Source organism: Eumetopias jubatus, unplaced genomic scaffold, assembly GCF_037043125.1.
Source record: "Eumetopias jubatus isolate StellerSeaLion01/CBP00866 unplaced genomic scaffold, mEumJub1_p1.0 scaffold_11, whole genome shotgun sequence".
In the NCBI taxonomy this organism is placed as follows: Eukaryota; Metazoa; Chordata; class Mammalia; order Carnivora; family Otariidae; genus Eumetopias; species Eumetopias jubatus.
Genome location: NW_028274817.1, coordinates 85,893,191 through 85,914,942, shown reverse-complemented (window position 1 = coordinate 85,914,942; position 21,752 = coordinate 85,893,191). Strand labels below are relative to the sequence as shown.

The 21,752-nt window shown below is 41.0% G+C and overlaps 1 protein-coding gene across 2 annotated transcripts in view; it reads left to right on the top strand.

The window, feature by feature from the left end:
• The first annotated feature begins 3,564 nt into the window (after nt 1–3,564).
• The window catches only part of ZNF81 (zinc finger protein 81), a 106,591-nt gene continuing 88,403 nt past the window's right edge, over nt 3,565–21,752 (top strand). For both annotated transcript variants that reach the window (XR_015769467.1, XM_088028815.1), the window contains exons 1-3: nt 3,565–3,632; nt 5,168–5,195; nt 8,627–8,870. Coding sequence is in view for 1 of the 2 variants with exons in the window: in XM_088028815.1 (XP_087884941.1) it covers nt 8,784–8,870 (87 nt within the window). In the remaining variant the exon portion in view is untranslated. The remainder of the gene's footprint in view (nt 3,633–5,167; nt 5,196–8,626; nt 8,871–21,752) is intronic.

Below are 21,752 nucleotides of genomic sequence, written 5' to 3'. Positions count from 1 at the left end.
TGTTGAGTATTATTCTAGTTTATTCATTTTGACTCCTGTTGATGAGCATCCAGTTTTGTTTCTACGTTTTTCTGTTGTGAACGGATTGTCATGCACATCCTAGGTTTCATGGGGGAGTGTACCTTTTTGTTTGTTTGACAAAGAGAGGGTGTGTGGGGGTGAAGGGGTGGAGGGAGAGGGAGCTAGAGAATCTTAAGCAGGCTCCATGCCCAGTACAGAGCCTGAACTTGGGGGTCGATTTCACAACCCTGAGATCATGACCTGAGCCGAAATCAAGAGTCGGATGCTTAACTGACTGAGCCAGCCAGGCACCCTACCCTCTTTTGGATACATTCCTAAGAGTGGACTGGCTGGATTGTGAGGTATGTAAATATTCACTTGTAGGAGGGAATACCTATTTTCTAAAGCGGTGTCATAAGCATGCTATGAAGGTGCACACGTGAGTTGTGTCTTTCCACAACGTCAGCTTTATTCAGTCATAAAGCAAAGTTCATCACCATTATAAAGCAGGTTCGGGACTCCAAACTCAATGGCATTTCACCATGTGATTAAACCTGGCTTCTTACACAGCACACAGAGCAGGACAGAAGACCAACCACACCACGAACAAGATAGCAGAAGGGTGTAGGACGTTAAGAAAGGAAACACAAAGTCAGTCTGTGAGCATGCAATTGAGATAAGGCCTCTGCCCAGTCTGGGGCAGCTCTTGGCACCTACTGCTTCTTATGTTCAAGCAGTGAAGGATCTCAGTTCTCTTCGGAGATCCGTCGGCCACAGCTATCGGAGGCAGTTGCCTTTTCTAAGCAGTCAGACATAGAGGGGTCATGTCTGAAGAGTCTGGCGGTTTGCTGCAAATATCCTCCCCTTTTTAAAGGGATTTAATCGGTCTTGGGCCCCTGCAGACCTCCTCTGGTTCTGCTTGTTATCAGTTCTGGGGTGTCAGCTGATGCTGGTCCCGGCCATCCCTCCCAGCTGCGGTACCTTTACCTACTTGCATCATTGCTCGACACGGGCTCCTGCTTGACATGACAGACTCCATTTTGCTCTCTACAAGAGGTTACACTGATTCACATTCCTTCCACAGGGCAAAACGATCCTGTGGGTGCCCATCCTCTTCCATACTGGGTATTGTCAGACTGAAATTTTTGTAAATTGAGTGGGTATAAGATGTCATCTCATCATGTCCCGATTTGTACTTGCCTGATAGCTAATGACTTTGAACACCTCCTCATATGCTTATTGGCTCTATCTTTCCTTCTTCTCTGAAATGGTCTAATGGGTCCATTTTTTAAAAATTTTTTTAAAGATTTTATTTATTTATTTGAGAGAGAGAATGAGAGAGAGAGAGAGCATGAGAGGGGGGAGGGTCCGAGGGAGAAGCAGACTCCCTGCTGAGCAGGGAGTCCGATGCGGGACTCGATCCCAGGACTCCAGGATCATGACCTTAGCTGAAGGCAGTCGCTTAACCAACTGAGCCACTCAGGCGCCCGGGTCAATTTTTTTTTTTTTTAAATATAACTGTAGTACTATTAAGATGCTCAACAACATGAACAGTGATTCTTGAAACTCTATATAGAAGCACGTCAGACAAGCTACTACTGATTCAATTCCTTCTTCGTTTCTTCATTCAGTACACTATCAGACCAGGGCTATATATGTAGAAAGAGAATTTGGAATAATTAGAGTCCAACCCTCTATGAAAGCAAAAAATTAGCTCAGACTATAAAAATCTACCCTGCCATTCATCAGGCTAGGAGAACAATCACAGATAAAGTCAGATGCAAAGTTATCGGGAAACATTATTTCCCCCAAGGACGTGCTGCCACAAAGAACTCTACTTTGAGTGACTACTGCTTTCTCAGTCACTGGGAAACTTCCTTCTCTACAAGCACAGACTATCAGAAAGCTGCTATTTGAAATGGTATCAGTACAAACGAAACATCCTACTCTTGCTGGAGACTCTAAGTCACATAGACACAAAGCAGCAGCCAGGATTTCCAACCCCGACCAGAGATAAGAGGTATCTAGACACAACATTTTATATCTATCTTAACTTTATTGTTTTCAGGAAAACAGGACTCAAGTTCACTTTGTGGTTCACATACAGCTCCATTTTGCCTTAAGGTCACCAGAACACTGCTTCATTTCTATTTCATCTGAACTTCACCATTCCTCCGAATAATGTAACTCTATCTTTTCCCTTGTTTAGTGGTGCCATGGTTCCTCTGGTGTGTGGTCTCCCTCATTGATTGATGGATCTGTCAGACTACAAATTAGTCCCAGATGGTCTTAGACTGAGTAGGACACTCTTACATTCCAGATTGTGAAACTGAGCCCCAGAGGGGATGTGACTGGACTGAGAGCATCCAGTAAGTCCATACCCGAGCCTGTGTCGGGTCCCCTCAAAATACCTTCCTCACCTGAGGATTCAGAGAAAACTTCAGTGGGGTACAGAGCCTTCTGCCTGTAGGAGGACTTCTGCCTGTAGGACTCCCTGCAGGAGGCAATATTTGAACTTGGTTTTGAAGGAAAAGTAGGCATTCCCAGGTAAAGGGCAGCAGGACTTCTTCCCTTTCTACCCCAGTGACTACGTCCTAGAAGGGTATGGGCATCTAATATAGAAGGGAATTTCTATATTAGAAGTAATATTAGGGACAGCAAACCGGTTGAAGGGCAGAATCAGTCTTGTCTTAAAGCTACATTTTCAAAAGGGCACTATCACAGTGCAGATTTTATTTTATGTGGAAATAAAAATAATAGTTTCCTGAAGATGCTTTTATTGACATATTGCTTTAGATTAAGGAAAAATCAAAAAGTATTATTGATTCATATTTTATTTCATCAGGGGTTGCTGGAGTGGGAGATAATGTAGACTATGGGAGCATTCAGAACCCGCAGCCAACCCCTACAAGTACAACAGAGGGGAATCTGACACTGACTTCCCCTTTTTCCCTCAGTGCTATGTCCTAGGAGGCTTGCACACTCCCAATTTCTTCCCCTTCTTCGCTCGTGGTATGTTCCAGGAGAGCACTGTAAACCAGTCTGACTCCTCCCCCGCTTTCACATCGTGTGGTATCTGCCAGGAGAGCACAGCTACTGGTACGTCTGCGTCTTTCCAGAGGCCCCCCTTCAGCTTCTCTGAACATCATTACACAGATCCAGAGTGCAGATCCAAAGACCTCCTCCTCCAGGAAGACCGCCCAAAAGAACGCCGCCACCCATGCTCCCCGCCACTGAGACAGCTCCGCGGCTCTGCTCTGTAAGTTTAGAGGCTTCCTCACCCTCGGTACGGAAGGGTCACTCCTCCAACATGGCGCACCCCACGGGGAAGCGCGACCTGGGCGCGGCCACGTTCCCCTCCTGGCAACGCGGCCTAGGGGCACTGAACGCTCCAAAGCACCAATTCCGTAACATCCCCACGTTGACTCTGGGCGGACAGCGGCTTCGAATGTAGTTTTGCGCGTGTGCAGGACCACGCCCCCTTCGTTCGTCGCCCCAAACCCTGAGAAGGGGCGGTGCTAGGGGGTGGTGACCGGAAGCGGCTACGGTTCTCAGCGGTGGTTTCATAGTTGTCAGGAGGATCTCAATGCTCTGTGTCGGAGGGATGTGGAGGTGATGGGGCCCCGGGGAGCGTGAGTGTTGGGGGATTCTGTGTGGTCAGTGGTGGAATCGGTTGTCTAACGGATTGGATGATTCGATCATTATTTTGCAGGCTTTCCTCTTCTCTCAACGTTAAGGTCCTGAAGTTCACTCTAAGACCCACAAGGTTCGGTGCATTATGTTCTAAGTGTACCCTAAGAGTTGATTTTTCTTCTTGCCACGAGTTATTTAGAAGTGCGTTTTTAGTTTCCAAAAGTTTATCTTTTTAATAGATTTCTAGCCTTAGTTTTCTGTGGTCAGAAAAATGCCTACGTGAAGCTCATTCCTCGAAACAGGAGAAGACTCATGGCCTAGGCCGTGGTGAATTTTTATAAATGTTCCATATTTTAATCAAAAATAATATTTAGTTGTTTAGTTGTCAACTGTGTCATACAAAATTTACGCTCTTTGTTGTCCTTGTCTCCTGTTCCTGAGGAGAGAGAAATTCTCCAGTGTGTTGGTGATTGCTCCGTTTCTCCTTCCTGCTGTTCGTGGTGCATTTTGAGTTCAGTGTCGTATAAAGTGAGACTTAGGTTGAAGTTCATCTGTTTGAATGTTCAATTAGGCACCATCTGTTGAAGACTATCCTTCTTTGACTTGTTTTGCACCTTTGTGAAAAATAAATTGCACATACTTGTGTGGGGCTATTTTTAGGTTCTTTATTCTGTTCCATTGATCTATGTGTCTAGTTTTATCATGAATGGGTGTTGAAATTCGTCAATACTATATGAATTTATATGATCTTGTGATTTTTCTTCTTTAGCTTGTTAGTATGGGAGAATGCACTGATTGATTTCTGAATGTTGAACCAGCCTTACATTCCTGGAATAAATCTCACTTGGTTGTGGTGTATAATTCTTTTTATATGTTGCAGGAATGGATTAGCTACTGCCTTTTTTTTTTTTTGAGGATTTTCTGTAACTCGGTTTATGAAAGATATTGGCCTACAGTTTTAGTTTTTTGTACTGTTTTTGTCTGGTTTTAGTATTAGGGTAAGTACTGGCTCATAGAATGAAGTAAGAAGTATTCTTTTCTTTCGTGTTTTCTGGAAGAGATTATGTAGAATTATGCTAATTTTTCCTTTAACTGGTTGAATTCTCCAGTGAGACCATCTGGGCCTGGACATTTCCCTTTGGAAGCTTTTTGATGATGGCTTCAAATTCTGTAGTAGTTTCAGATTATCTATTTAATTTTTTTCAGAGTACATATTTAGTAGTGGGTGAGTTGTGGAAGTTTGTGTTTTGTGGAAGTTGTTGAATTTATGTGTATTTAAGTTGTTTGTGGTAATCCCTTTCGTTTTAATAGCCGCAGCATCTGTAGTTATATCTTATGTTTCAGTTCTGGTATTGGTAATTCATATCTTGTTTCTTTTTATCTTTATCAGTCTTGCCTGAGGATTACCAATTTTATCAATCTTTTCAAAGAACCAGCTTTTGCTTTCAGTGATTGTTCTGTATTGTTTATCTGTTTTCAATTTCTTTTTTTCTGTATTTACATGTATATTTTATCTCAACTATTTTTTTTTCAGGTGTACAATAGAGTGATTCAACAATTTGGTAAGTGTTTTCAATTTCATTGATTTATGCTTTTACATCTGTTACTTCCATCCTTCTGCTTGCTTTGGTTTACTTTGTTCTTTTTCTAGTTTCTTGAGATGGGAGCTTAAAGTATTGATTTAAGACCTTAATTCTTTTCTCATATAAACTTTTAATACTATAAATTTCCCTCTCGACACTGCCTTATCTGCATCCCCCAAATTTTGGTATGTTGTATTTTTATTTTCATTTGTGACTTTTTAATTTGCCTTGAGACCACCTCTTTGATCCATAGATGATATAGAAATGTATTGTTTAATTTTCAAGCATTTGGAGACTTTCCTGTTATCTTTCTGTTATTGATTTCTAATTTGGTGATATTAGAGGATGTATATCATGTGATTTCAACTTACGGAGGTTTGTTTTATGTCCCTGGGTGTGGTATGTCTTGGAGAATGTTGCATGGGTGCTTGAAGAGAATGTGTATTCTTTTTTTTTTTTTAAGATTTTATTTATTTATTTGACAGAGATCGAGGCAGCAAGAGAGGGAACGAACGCAAGCAGGGGGAGTGGGAGAGGGAGAAGGGAGAAGCTGCAGCTCCCCCTGCTTGTGCTCTCTCTCTCACACACACTCTCTCTCTCAAATAAATAAATAAGTAAAATCTTTAAAAAAAACCCAACTCTTCTCCTTTATCTGATTTGCTAGGGGTTATCTATGACATTGGTCATTTTAAAGGACCAGCTCTTTGTTTTCTTTAAACCCCCTATTATATTTATTTGAATTATTTAAGATTTTATTTTTATTAATGATTAGTTTATTTGGGGGGGCTTTGCCTAGTTTTGCTTTTCCTAATTCTAATGTTTTAGGCTGAATACATAGCTCTTTTTTGTTATATTTATTTTTAATTAAAATCAAACCATTTAAAGCTATACGTTTCACTCTGTATGACTTTAGTGTGTTCCATGACTTCTGGTAATAATTGTGTAGCTTCTGTATTGACTTCCCACTTCGATCCTGGGTTATTTAGGCAAGTCTTCCATTTCTTTTAAAACAGATTTATTTAGATATACAAAATAGATTTAGATATATTCCAGTACCATAAAATTCATTCTTTTAGAGCATACAGTTCAGAGGTTATTAGTGCATTCACAGAGCTGTACAGTCATGACCACAATCTAATTTTAGGACATTTTCAATACCCCTGAAAAGAAACCTTATGCACCTTAGCAGACATTCACCATTCCTGCCATCCCACACCCCCAGACTAGGCAACTACTAACCAATTTTCTGTGTCTATGTATTTACCTATTCTGAATATTTCACATAAATGGAATCATAAAATATGTGGTCTTTTGTGACTGGCTTCTTTCACATAAGATAATGACTTCAAGAGGGGCGCCTGGGTGGCTCAGTCGTTAAGCATCTGCCTTCGGCTCGGGTCGTGATCCCAGGGTTCTGGGATCGAGCCCCGCATTAAGCTCCCTGCTCGACGGGAAGCCTGCTTCTCCCTCTCCCACTCCCTCTGCTTGTGTTCTCTCTCTCGCTGTGTCTCTCTCTGTCAAATAAATAAATAAAATCTTTAAAAAAAAGATAATGACTTCAAGGTTTATTCATGTTGTAGCACGTATCAATACTTCTTTTTAATTGTAAAATAATATTCCATTGTATGGGTATAGTAAATTTTGTTTATCCATTTTCAGTTGATGGACATTTAGGTAGTTTCCACTTTTTGGCTACTATGAATAATACTGCTGTGAATAGTTGTGTATGTAAGTTTTGGAGTGGACATGTGTTTCCATTTCTCTTGGCGTGGTACCTAGGAGTGGAATTGCTGGATCATATGGTGACTCTGTGGGTAACATTTTGAGGAACTGCCAAACTTTCAGAGTGGCTATACCATTTTCCATTTCTATCAGCAGTATATGAGAGCTCCAATTTATTCACATCTCACCAATACCTGTTACTGTCTTTCTTTACCCCTTATTTTAGCCATCCTCATGGATGTGAAGCGGTCTCCTAACGAATGGAATATTTTGGTTTTGCTTTGCATTTCTGTAATGACTAATGATATTGAACGTCTTATGTTATGATCAGACCATGTAGCCTGTCAATTCCCAACATTAAAACATCTGCCAGATTTTCTTTTTTTTTTTAAGATTTATTTATTAGAGAGAGAGAGAGAGTGAGTGAGCGAGGTGAAGGTCAGAGGGAGAGAATCTTTCAAGCAACCTCCCCGCTGAGCACAGAGCCCTACATGGGGCTCGATCCCAGGACGCATGAGATCATGACCTGAGCCGGAACCAAGAGTCAGTCGCTTAACTTAAGTGACTGAGCCACTCAGGTGCCCCTACCAGATTTTCTTCGTGGCCAAGATAGCTAATGAAATTCTGTACAAGTTCCATGGGCATAAGGAAAGAAAGCATAGTCTCTCTTTCTTTGATATAACATCATGTTTATGTGTTTAAAATTCAACTTGTTCATGCCTTTTATTTTATTCCTTTTTTACTTTCTTGTTTCTTCTTTATCCCATTTCTTACTTCTGTTTTCCTTAATTAAGTTCCTCTCCATTTTATAAAGGACACTTTCCCCTTCCCAACAAGAATGACTAAATCTGTAGTGCTTTTATTAGTTGATCAGAATAAAATTGTTTCTAAATATAGACACAGAGACACCCTCTCCTCCCTAGATCCTGTAAAAGGAGAAACAGTTTTATCTCTGCATATTTTGAGGTAGTTAGGACATTGGAGTCTCAGGCTATTAGCATTTTCCTTATGGCCTATCTCTTCTGTTTTAAGAAACTCTACTTTTTTTTAGTTCCAAATCACAGTCATGTTTTCAACATCTGTTAAACAGAACCATGTTTATTTTAAGCCTACCACACAAAGGATACTGAAAATTATAGTGTTGAGAATGTAAATTTTGAAGCCAGGTAGACTGGCTTTGACTTAATATCACTAGGCCTCTGTTTCTGTGTGCATAAAATGAAATAATAATAATTATGGCAACACATGGGTGAGAGGATCGTTGTGCAAATTAAGTGAGGTACCTACTTCTGCATATTGCCTGATCCCTTGTAATGACAATACTTGCTAATCTGAATTAAATGTTTCCTGGGGCCAGCCTGCTGCCAAGTGCCTTATAAACGTCATCTCATTTAATTTTCACAACCCCTTGAGGTGAATAGTTTTGACTCATTTTGAAAAGTGAAGAAACATTTTTATATTCTCATAGCTAAAAGTTGGCAGAGTGAGAATTCAAGGCTTAAAGAATGTTCGTCCAAACGTCATGGTCTTCTTGCTCATATTCCATTTTGATGAATGACTAGAATGGGTGTTGGCTGGACTTCATCTATCCCACAGTATCCAAGGCCAGGAACTGTACTTTTGTGCCCCCAGGAAGCATTTGTGGGGTCAATGCTGAATGACTGACCATGTGGACCCTGTCTTTCCAGGTTTCTTGGAGTCTCTGTTGAGCCTGTGGGCCAGACCCCACAGTGGAGGCTGCAGGAACTGTCTTCTGGCCTCAGCAGCTCAGCTCTGATTGAGTCCACGGAGCCCACTTGGCTTCAGGCTCGTGGGAGGAGCATCAGCAAGAGAGCTGGAGGGCTGATGCCCAACAGGAACATGCCAGCCAACTGGAGTTCTCCTGGGCCATCCCTGGCTCGAGCTGTGGGGAGATGTGACAACTCCTGTGAGGTGAGGAGGAAGAGGTACCCAGGGCCAGGAATCTACAATGAAAGATAGTAACTCATTAACTTGTATGACTTGTTCTTTAAGCAAGCAGCATAATCAGAGAAGTTTTATTGGTCATTCTTTTCCCTTGTGTGAATTTTCTTCTCTTGCCCATTGCTGCTTTATTTATCTTAGTTTATGGATTTCTTTATGGAAGGGTAATTAACATACCATGTTATATTACTTGCAGATATACAGCATATTTTTTTTAGAGGGGGCTTGCGGAGAGGGGCAGAGGGAGAGAGAGACTCTTAAGCGGGCTCCACGCCCAGCATGGAGCCCAACACAGGGCTCAATCTTACAACCCTGTGATCATGACCTGAGCCAAAATCAGGAGTCAGACGTTTAACCGTCTGTTTAACCCAGGCACCCCTCAGATGGACAACATATTGATTGGAAAGTTTTATACGTTACTAAATATCACAATAAGTGTAATCCCCGTCTGTCACCGTACTATGTTATTACAGTATTGTTGATTCTGTTGCCTAGGCTGTACCTTTCATCCTATGACTTATTTATTTTATACCTGGGAGTTTGTACTCCTAATCCCCCTTAATCTGTTTTACCATTACCCCATCAGCCTCCCTTCTGGCAACCATCAGTTTGTTCTCTGTATTTAAGGATCTTTTTTTGGTTTTTTGATTTGTTTGTTTTATTTTTCAGATTCCACATATATGTGAAATCATGTGGTATTTGACTTTCTCTATCTGACTTATTTCGCTTATCATAATACTCTCTAGCTCTGGCCACACCATTGTAAATGGCAAGGTTTCATTCTTTTTTATGGCTCAATAATATTCCGTTATATATCTATATTTATATGTATAGATAGATAGATACTCCATTATATATATAGATATTTCACTACATAGAGAGAGAGATATAGATATATATATCATGTCTAATTTATCCATTCATTAGTTGATGGATGTCTTGGGCTCTTTCCATAATTTGACTACTGTGGGACATTGCTGCTATAAACATTGGGATGCAGGTACCCCTTCGAATCAGTACTTTTGTATCCTTTGGGCGAATACCCAGTAGTGCAATTGTTGGGTCATATGGCAGTTCTATTTTTAACTTTTTGAGGAACCTCCCTACTGTTTGCCAGAGTGGCTGCACCAGCTTGCATTCCCACCAACAGTGCAAGAGGGCTCCCCTTTCTCCGCATCTTCGCCAACATCTGTTGTTTCCTGTGTTGTTAATCTTAGCCATTCTGACAGGTGTGAGGTGGTATCTCATGGTGGTTTTGATTTGTATTTCCCTGATGATGAGTGATGTTGAGCATCTTTTCATGTGTCTGTTAGCCATCTGGATGTCTTCTTTGGAGAAATGTCTATTCATGTTTCTGCCCATTTCTTAACTGGATATTTGTTTTATGGGTGTTGAGTTTGATAAGTTCTTTATAGATTTTGGATACTAGCCCTTTATCTGATATGTCATTTGCAAATATCTTCTCCCATTCTGTATGTTGCCTTTTAGTTTTGTTGACTGTTTCTTTTGCTGTGCTGAAGCTTTTTGTCTTAATGAAGTCCCAGTAGTTCATTTTTGCTTTTGTTTCCCTTGCCTCCAGAGATGTGTCTAGTAAAAAGTAGCTGTGGCCAAGGTCAAAGAAGTTGCTGCCTGTGTTCTCCTCTAGGATTTTCATGGATTCCTGTCTCACATTTAGGTCTTTCATCCATTTTGAGTTTATTTTTGTGGATGGTGTAAGAAAGTGGTCCAGTTTCATTCTTCTGCACGTGGCTGTCCAGTTTTCCCAACACTGTTTGTTGAAGAGACTTTTTTCCATTGGATATTCTTTCCTGCTTTGTCGAAGATTAGTTGACCATATAGTTGTGGGTCCGTTTCGGGGCTCTCTATTCTGTTCCATTGATTTCTGTGTCTGTTTCTGTGCCAGTACCATACTGTCTTGATGACTACAGCTTTTTTTTTAAGATTTTATTTATTTATTTGAACGAGAGCTAGAGAGAGAGCACAAGTAGGCAGAGCAGGAGGCAGAGGGAGAGGGAGAAGCAGACTCCCCGCTGAGCAGGAGCCCAATGTGGGGCTCGATCCCAGGACCCTGGGATCATGACCTGAGCCGAAGGCAACCGCCTAACCGACTGAGCCACCCGGGCACCCTGACTACAGCTTTGTAATAGAGCTTGAAGTCTGGAATTGTGATGCCTCCAGTTTTGCTTTTCTTTTTCAGGATTGCTTTGTCTATTCGGGGTCTTTTCTGGTTCCATACAAATTTCAGAATTGTTTGTTCCTGCTCTGTGAAAAATGCAAGCCCAGTGCTATTTGATTGGGCTTGCATTAAATGTGTAGATTGCTTTGGGTAGTAAAGACATTTTAATAGTGTTTGTTCTTCCAATCCGTGAGCATGGAATGTTTTCCCATTTCTTTATGTCCTCTTCAATTTCCTTCATAAGTGTTCTATAGTTTTCAGAGTACAGATCCTTTACCTCTTTGGTTAGGTTTATTCCTAGGTATCTTATGGTTTTTGTGCAATTGTAAATGGGGTTGATTTCTTGATTTCTCTTTCTGCTGCTTCATTATTGGTGTATAGAAATGCAACAGATTTTTGTATGTTGATTTTGTATCCTGTGACTTTACTGAATTTGTGTATCAGTTCTAGCAGTTTTATGGTGGAGTCTTTCAGGTTTTCTACATACAGTATCATGTTGTCTGCAAATAGTGAAAGTTTGACTTCTTCCTTGCTGATTTGGATGCCTTTTATTTCTTTTTGTTGTCTGACTGCTGAGACTAGAACTTCCAGTACTATGTTAATTAACATTGGTGAGAGTGGGCATCCCTGTCTTTGTTTCTGACATTGGGGGTTAAACTCTCAGTTTTTCCCCATTGAGGATGACGTTAGCTCTAGGTCTTTCATATGTGACCTTTATGATGGTGAGGTATGTTCCTTCTACCCTACTTTCTTGAGTGTTTTTATCAAGATAGGGTACTGTATTTTGTCACATTATTTTTCTGCATCTATTGACAGGATCGTATGGTTTTTACCCTTTCTTTTTTTAATGTGGTGTATCATGTTGATCGATTTGCAGTTATTGACCCACCCTTGCAGCCCAGGAATAAATCCCACTTGATCATGGTGAATGATTCCTTTAAGGTACTGTTGGATTTGATTTGCTAGTATGTTGTTGAGAATTTTTGCGTCCATGTTCATCAGGAATATCGGCCTGTAATTCATTTTAGTGGGGTCTTTGGTTTTGGAGTCAAGGTAATACTGGCCTTGTAGAATAAGTTTGGAAGTTTTCCTTCCATTTATATTTTTTGGGATAGTTTTTGAAGAGTAGCTATTAACTCTTCTTTAAATGTCTGGTAGAATTCCCCTGGGAAGCCATCTGGCCCTGGTTTTGTTTATTGGGAGATTTTTGATTCCTGATTCAATTTGTTTGCTGGTTATTGGTCTGTTCAAATTTTCTCTTTCTTCCTGTTTCAGTTTTGGTTAGGAATCTATCTGTTTCTTCCAGATTGCCCAATTTGTTGGCATATAATTTTTCATAATATTCTCTTATAATTGTATTTCTGTGGTATTTGTCACGATCTCTCCTCTCTCATTTGTGATTTTATTTGAGTCCATTCTCTTCTTTTTGACAAGTCTGGCTAGGGGTTTATCAATTTTGTTAATTCTTTGAAAGAACCAGCTCCTAGGTTCATTGATCTATTCTACTTTTTTTTGTTTCTATATCATTTATTTCTGCTCTAATCTTTATTACTTCCCTTCTTCAGCTGGCTTTAGACTTCATTTGCCGTTCTTTTTCTAGCTCCTTTAGGTGTAAGGTTAGGTTCTATATTTGAGATTTTTCTTGCTTCTGGGGGCAGGCCTGTATTGCTATGTACTTCCTTCTTAGGACTGCTTTTGCTGCAGAGGTTTTGGACTAATGTATTTTCATTTTCATTTGGTTCCATGTATTTTTAAAATTCTTTAATTTCCTGGTTAACTCATTCATTCTTTAGTAGGATATTCTTTAACCTCCATGTATTTGTCTTCTTTCCACATTTTTTCTTGTGGTTGACTTCAAGTTTCACAACATCGTGGTCTGAAAATATGCATGGTGTGATCTAAATCTCTTTGTACTGGTTAAGGCCTGATTTGTGACCCAGTATGTGATCTGTTCTGGAGAATATCCCATGTGCACTCGAAAAGAATGTATATTTGGCTGCTTTAGCATGAAATGTTTTGAATGTATCTGTTAAGTCCATCTGGTCCAGTGTGTTATTCAAAGCCCATGTTTCCTTGTTGATCTTCTGCTTAGATGATCTGTCCGTTGCTGTAAGTGGGGTGTTAAAGTCCCCTACAGTTATTATATTATTATCAATGAGCTTCTTTATGTTTGTTATTAATTGATTTATATATTTGGGTGCTCCCAGGTTGGGGGCATAAATACTTAAAATTGTTAGATCTTCTTGATGGATAGACCCCTTAATTATGTTTAATGCCCTTCTTCATCTCTTGTTACAGTCTGTTTTAAAATCTAGTTTGTCTGATATAAGTATGGCTACTTCAGCTTTTTTTGATGTCTGTCAGCATGATAAATGGTTCCCCACTCCCTCCCTTTTAATCCAGTGGTGTCTTTGGGTCTAAAATGACTGTCTTGTTTTTTTTTTTTTTTTTATCCGTTCTGATACCCCGTGTCTCTTGATCGGGGCATGTAGCCCATTTACATTCAGAGTGATTATTGATAGATATGAATTTGTTGCCATTGTATTATTTGTTAAGTAGTTGTTTCTGGAGCTTTTCTCTTTTCCTTTCTAGTCTTTGTTGCTTTTGGTCTGTCTTTCCCACACAAAGAGTCTCCTTTAATATTCCTTGCAGGGCTGGTTTAGTGGTCTCGAACTCCTTTAGTTTTTGTTTGTCTGGGAAACTATCTCTCCTTCTATTCTGAATGACAACCTTGCTGGATAGAGTATTCTTGTCTGCATATTTTTCCCATTTAGCACATTGAATATATCCTGCCCCTCTCTTCTGGCCTGCCGGGTTTCCGTGGCAAAATCTGCTGCTAACCTTATTTGTCTTCCCTTATAAGTTAGGGACTTCTTTTCCCTTGCTGCTTTTAGGATTTTTTCCTTATCTCTGTATTTTGCAAATTTTACTACAATGTGTCTTGGTGTTGGCCTGCTTTTGTTGATTTTGATGGAGTTCTCTATGCCTTCTGGATTTGAATGTCTGTTTCCTTCCCCAGATTAAGGAAGTTTTCACCTATAATTTCTTCAAATAAACCTCTGCCTCATTTTCTCTCTTCTTCTTCTTCTGGGACTCCTATAATATGAATGTTATTATGCTTCATGGAGTTGCTGAGTTCCCAATTCTACATTCACGATCCAATATTTTTCTTTCCCTATTTTCAGCTTCATTATTTTCCATAATTTTATCTTCTATATCATTTATTCATTCCTCTGCTTCTTCCATCCTTGTGGTCATTACATCCAATCCATTTCACATCTCAGTTATAGCATTTTTTATTTTGGCCTGACTAGTTTTTAGGTCAAGGTTTCTCAAGCCCAGCTAGTTTCCTTATGATTGTTGCTTTGAATCCTGCATCAGGCATATTACTTTATATCCATTTCAATTAGATCCCTGAACGTGACCTTGTCTTGTTCTTTCTTTTGGGATGAATCCTCCATCTTGGCATTTCGTCTAGGTCTCTGTTTTTTTTTTTTTAAGATTTTATTTATTTAGTTGAGACAGAGAGAGAGAGCACAAGCAGTGGGGAGGGGCAGAGGGAGAGGGAGAAGCAGACTCCCCGCTGACTGCAGAGCCTGAAGTGGGGCTCGATCCCAGGACCCTGAGATCATGACCTGAGCCGAAAGCAGACGCTTAACTGACTGAGCCACCCAGGCGCCCCTCGGTCTCTGTTTTCTTCTGTGTGTTAGGAGAGCCTGTAATGTTTCTTGCTTCCGAGAGTAATGGTTTAATGAAGAAGAGGTCATACACTGTCTAGGGCCTGGTGCTTCAGGAAGTGTCCCTTGTGTATACTGTTTGCACTCTGCTGCTGTGTTTTCACCGCTCTTCCCCTCCAGTCAGTCCTCTGCGGAGTTTCTCTTTGCCTGCAGTGGGGGGCAGTGTTTGGACCTTGGCCAGAGTATGGCGAGTTTTAACTATGTGTGCTCCAGGGTCTGCCTGTTAAAAGAGACCTGATGCTATTTCCAGTAGAGCTGAAGCTTTGCAGCACTCTGTGGTCAGGTGATGTGGTATATGTGGGGGGTTTGTGCTGGTCTTCTGGGGGAGGGGCCTGCTGCTCAGGGTCTCAGGCACACTTGCCCTAGTAAAGAAGCACCTGCCGAGCAGAGAGGGGCGGGGCTTGGTGTAAGCGGCTCAGGCCTCCACTGTTGGCTGATGCTGATGAGCAGGGGAGAAAAATTGCACCCGTCCTCTCCCTCATCCCTGGAGAGGGGAATTCATGCCCGTTGCTGTCCGGGAAGCCCTCACAGAAGAGTGAACACTCTCCCCTCGTGTGTCCCAGGTGTCCCTCAGATCCCTGCCTTCACCCTGTCAGTGTCTGGGCCACCTGCCTGCCCGGCAGATCAGTGCACCTGTCTTTTATCCCAGGCAGGTCGGCTGAGTTCCAAAACTCCAAACTGTAGGGACCCAGCATGGTGCGGTCCTTCACTGGTCCGCTGGGGATGGGTCTTGAGGCACTGGGGCTGGGGTCAGTTTGTCCCAAAAGGGCATTTGCACCAGTGCGCAGGAGCTTGGAGTTTAGCATAAAACACAACAGAATGCCAGTGTCCAGGTTAGCCACCCTCAGCAGGTGTCTCTGCCCCTATGCTAAGTGGCAGGGGAGCACGTTGGTGCCTGCTGGCTCTTTTGGCCCCTGAGAGGCAAGTCCACCTCTCCCGGATGCCCTCCAAGAAGGGGAACCATCTCTCCCAGTGTGTCCCAGGGAATCCTCAGAGCACGCTGTGGGCCCCGAGGCCTCCACCCTCCTTCTCTGCAGAAACACTGTAGCCCCTGCTGGGCTCCACACCAGCCATGGCTCAGACCTCTAAAACTCCAGTCTTTGAGCTCCACTGCTTGTAAAAACGCACAATAATCAGCCCTTCGCATTTTTCCAGTCAGTGGCTCTGGGAAAGTGTTTTCCTTGTGTGATCTCCTGTCCGTTCTTTTTTTTTAAGATTTTATTTTTAAGTAATCTCTATACCCAACATGGGGCTCGAACCCATAACCCCAAGATCGAGTCACAGCCCCCACCAACGGAGCCAGCCAGGAGCCCCAGGATTTCATTCTTTTTTATGGCTGAGTAATATTCCAGTGTGTGTGTGTGTGTGTGTGTGTGTGTGTGTGTGTGTGTGTGTGTGTGTACGTGTGTACGTACCACATCTTCTTTATCCATTCATTTGTTGATGGACACTTGGGCTGCTTCCTTAATCTTAACTATTGTAAATCATGTTTCAGTAAACATAGGGGTGCATATATCTTTTTGAATAAGTATTTTCATTTTCTTTGGGTACATACCCAGTAGTGGCATCAGTGGATCATGGAGAGTAATTCTATTTTTAATTTTTTGAGTAACCTCCATACTGTCTACCGTGGTGATTGCACCCATTTCCATTCCCACCAACAGTGCACGAGGGATCCCTTTTCTCCACAGCCTCGCCCACACTTGTTATTTCTTATCTTTATGATTCTAGCCATTCTGACTGGTGTGAGGTGGTATCTCATTGTGGTTTTGATGGGCACTTTCCTGATAATTAGTGATGTTGAGCATCTCGTCTTGTGCCGATTGGCCATCTGTATGTCTTTTTTTGGAAAAGTATCTATTCAGGTCCTCTGCCTAGTTTTTATTTATTTATTTATTTATTAAGATTTTATTTATTTATTTGAGAGAGAGAGAATGAGAGACAGAGAACATGAGAGGGAAGAGGGTCAGAGGGAGAAGCAGACCCCCCGCTGAGCAGGGAGCCCGATGTGGGACTCGATCCTGGGACTCCAGGATCATGACCTGAGCCGAAGGCAGTCGCTTAACCAACTGAGCCACCCAGGCGCCCCTCTCTGCCTAGTTTTTAATAGGTGATTTTGGGGTTTTTTGGTGTTGAATTGTGTAAGTTCTTTGTATATTTTGGATATTCACCCCTTATTGGACTATTATATATTTGCCATATCCTTTCCTGTTCGCTAGTTTGCGTTCTTGTTTTGTTGATGCTTTCCTTTGCTGTGCAAAAACTTTTTATTTTGGGGGGTGCCTGGGTGGCTCAGTCGTTAAACGTCTGCCTTCGGCTCGGGTCATGATCCTAGGGTGCTGGGATTGAGCCCCACATCGGGCTCTCTGCTCGGCGGGAAGCCTGCCTCTCCCTCTCCCACTCCCCCTGCTTGTGTTCCCTCTCTTGCTGTGTCTCTCTCTGTCAAATAAATAAATAAAATCTTTAAAAAAAAAAACAACTTTTTATTTTGGTATAGTCCCAATAGTTTATTTTGCTTTTGTTTCTCTTGCCTCAGGAGACATATCCATAAATAGGTTGCTAAGGGCAATCAATGTCCAAGAGATTACTACCTGTGTTTTCTTTTAGGAGTTTTGTGGTTCCAGGTCTCACAATTAGATCTTTAATCCATTGAGTTTATTTTTATGTATGTTGTAAGAAAGTGGCCCATTTTCATTCCTTTGCATGTAGCTATCTAGTTTTCTGAGCACCATTTACTGAAAACAGACTGTTTTCTCCCCATTCTATATTCTTACCTCCCTTTCAGTTGACCATATAGGTGTGGGTTTATTTCTGGGCTCTCTATCCTGTTCTGTTGATCTATGTGTCTATTTTTGTGCCAGTACTATTTTGTTTTGATTACTACAGCTTTGTAGTATAGTTTGAAATCAGGAAGTGTGATACCTTTAGCTTTGTTCTTCTTTCTCAAGGTTGCTTTGGCTATTTGGGGCCTTTCGTGGTTCCATGCAAAGTTTAGGATTATTTGAGTTCCACGAAAAGTACCTGGTATTTTGATAGGGATTGCATTGAATCTATAGCTAGCTCAGTTTGGTTAATATGGACATTTTAACAATATTAATTCTTCCAGTCCATGAGCTTAGCGTGTCATTCCTTTTGTTTGTGTTATGTTCAATTTTTTAAACCAATGTTTTATAGTTTTCGAAGTATGGATCTTTTACCTCCTTGGTAAAATTTTTTCCCAGGTACTTTATTCTTTTTGGTGCAATTATAAATGGGATTGTTTTCTCAATTTCTCTTCCTGCTACTTTATTATTAGTGTATGGAAATGTAACAGATTTCTGTATATTGATTTTTGTATCCTGCGACTTTACTGAATTTATCAGTTCTAATAGTTTTTTAGTGAAGTCTTTAGGGTTTTCTTTATATAGTATCATGTCATCTGCAAATAGTGACATTTTACTTCTTTGGATGTCTTTTATTTCTTTTTATTGTCTGATTGCTATGGCTGGGATTTCTAGGATGTTGAATAAAAGTGGTGAGATTGGGGTCCCTGGGTGGCTCAGTCAGTTAAGCGTATGCCTTCAGCTCAGGTCATAATCCCAGGGTCCTGGGTTCAAGCCCCACGGTGGGCTCCCTGCTCAGCAGGGTTCTACTTCTCCTTCTCCCTCTGCTCCACCCCACTTGTACTGTCTCTCTCTCCCTCTCTCTCTCTCCCTCTCTCAAATAAATAAATAAAATCTTTAAAAAAAAAGTGGTGAGAGCAGATATCCTGTCTTGTTCCTGATCTTAGAGGGAAAACTTTCAGGTTTTCACCATTAACTATGATGTTAGCTGTGAGGGTTTTTTTTTTATTTTTTATTGTTATGTTAATCACCATACATTACATCATTAGTTTTTGATGTAGTGTTCCATGACTCATTGTTTGTGCATAACACCCAGTGCTCCGTGCAGAACGTGCCCTCTTTAATACCCATCACCAGGCTCACCCATCCCCCCACCCCCCTCCCCTCTAGAACCCTCAGTTTGTTTTTCAGAGTCCATCGTCTCTCATGGTTCGTCTCCCCCTCCGATTTACCCCCCTTCATTCTTCCCCTCCTGCTATCTTCTTCTTCTTCTTTTTTTTTCTTAACATATATTGCATTATTTGTTTCAGAGGTACAGATCTGTGATTCAACAGTCTTGCACAATTCACAGCGCTCACCATAGCACATACCCTCCCCAATGTCTATCACCCAGCCGCCCCATCCCTCCCACCCCACCCCCACTCCAGCAACCCTCAGTTTGTTTCCTGAGATTAAGAATTCCTCATATCGGGCGCCTGGGTGGCTCAGATGGTTAAGCATCTGCCTTCGGCTCAGGTCATGATCCCGGAGTCCTGGGATCGAGTCCCACATCAGACTCCCTGCTCCTTGGGAGCCTGCTTCTCCCTCTGCCTCTCTCTCTCTCTGTCTCTCATGAATAAATAAATAAAATCTTTAAAAAAAAAGAATTCCTCATATCAGTGAGGTCATATGATAGCTGTGAGTTTTTTTATATATGGCCTTTACTATGTTGAAGCATGTTCCCTCTAAACCCACTTTATTGAGAGTTTTTGTTATGAATGGATGTTGTACTTCGTCAAATGCTTTTTCTGCATCTGTTGAAATGATCATATGGTTTTTACCCTTTCTCTTGTTAATGTGATGTATGACACTCACTGGTTTGTGAATATTAAACTACCATTGCATCCCTGGAATAAATTTCACTTGACTGTGGATTAGGGTTAGGGTTAGGATTTTTAAAAATATATTGTTGGATTCAGTTTGCTAATATTTTGTTGAGGATTTTGTATCTATGTTCATCAGAGATATTGGCCTGTAGTTCTCTTTTTTTGTAGTGTCCTTGTCTGGTTTTGGTATCAGGGAAATGCTGGCCTTGTAGAATGAATTTGGAAGTTTTCCTTCCTCTTCTACTTTTTAGAATAGTTTGAAAGGAATAGTATTATTTTTTTTTAGATTGATTGATTTATTTATTTGAGAGAGAGTGTGTGTGTAGGGGCAAAGGGAGGGGGGGAGGGGGAGAGAGAATCGTAAACAGACGCTGTGCTGAGTGTGGAGCCTGATGAGGGGCTCCATCCCACGACCCTGAGATCACAACCTGAGCTGAAACCAAGAGTTGGAAGCTCAACTGACTGCACCACGCAGGCGCCCCAGTAGTAACTCTTTTTTAAATGTTTGGTAGAATTCACCTGTGAAGCCATCTGGTTCTGGACTTTTGTTTGTTGGGAGTTTTTTGATTACTGCTTCAATTTCCTTGCTGGTTATGGGTCTGTTCAAATTTTCTGTTTCTTCCTGAATCAATTTTGGGAGATTGTTTCTAGGAATGTATCTATTTCTTCTAGGTTGTCCAATTTGTTGGCATATAAGTTTTCATAATACTCTCTTATGATCAGAGGGACACATCCTTGGGTGAGGACATAGAGTCACTGTAGGTCCATGCCTGGCCTTCTTTTATTTTACTTGCTTAAATTTCATTATACTGTTCTCTCTAAAAAATAAAAAGTTATAACATAAAAAAGAATATTTCTGTGAGGTCACTTGTTATGTCTCCTTTTTCATTTCTGATTTTATTTATTTGAGTATTCTCTTTTTCTTCTTGATGAGATCAAGGTTTATCAATTTTGTTGATCTTTTCAAAGAAGCAGCTCTTAGTTTCATTGCCCTTTACTATTGCTTTTTTTTAGTCTTTATCTCATTTATTTCTGCTCTACTATTTATTATTTCCTTCCTTCTGTAGCTTTGGCCTTTTTGTTCTTCTTTTTCTAGCTCCTTTAAGTGTAAGGTTGGGTTATTTATTTGAGATTTTTCTTGCTTCTTGAGATAGGCCTGTATCTCTATACACTTCCCTCTTAGAACTGTTTTTGCTGAGTCCCAAAGATTTGGGACCATTGTGTTTTCATTTTCATCTGTCTATATGTATTTTTTGATTTCCTCCTTGATTTCTTTATTGACCCATTGGTGGCTCAGGAGCATGTTGTTTATCTATTTTTTTTAAGATTTTATATATTTATTTGAGAGAGTGAGAGAGAGACAGAACATGAGAGGGGGGAGGGTCAGAGGGAGAAGCAGACTCCCCACTGAGCAGGGAGCCTGATGTAGGGCTCGATCCCAGGACCCCAGGATCATGACCTGAGCCGAAGGCAGATGCTTAACCGACTGAGCCACCCAGGCGCCCCCAGGAGCATGTTGTTTAGCCTCCATGTGTTCGTGTGCTTTCCAGAGTTTTTCTTCTACTTGATTTCTGGTTTCATAGCTTATGGATTTTTAAAGTTTTTTTTTTTTAATATTGGGGTTCATGACTCATTATGGTTCTTGTATATTTTTGTGAATATTTTTTGCCACTTTGTAATTTGAAATTAGTTTTTAGTTTTATGTACAAGTACTAAAGGGTGGCAAACAGTTCTCTAAGTGGTCTTTTAAAAATGGCTCTTCCCTGCTTTGTTTTTTGCCAGATTCTGGCTCACTGGAGGCAAGCACTCTTAATCTTTTTAATGGATTCGATTTTTTTTCTAAGTTTTGGCCATTATCTATTGACTTTCTGTTATGGAAGGCAGAGATTTAACTTTTCCATACACCCCCACTAACATACATATTTGTCTATAAATATTACTGTTTTGATCAGATTCCTCATCAGTGTTTATTACTGTGATTGTTTGTAGTTGAGTCATGTAGTATCTATGCTGTGATTACCATTTCTGTACAACTCTTTCTTTTCCCTAGAATTTTTTTTAAGATTTTATTTATTTATTTGACAGAGAGAGAGAGAGAGAGAGAGGGGAGTCGGAGAGGGAGAAGCGGGCTCCCTGCTCCCTCAGCAGGCAGCCCGATATGGCTCTCAATCCCAGGACCCTGGGATCATGACCTGAGCCGAAGGCAGACACTTAACTGACTGAGCCACCCAGGCACCCCTCTTTTCCCTGGA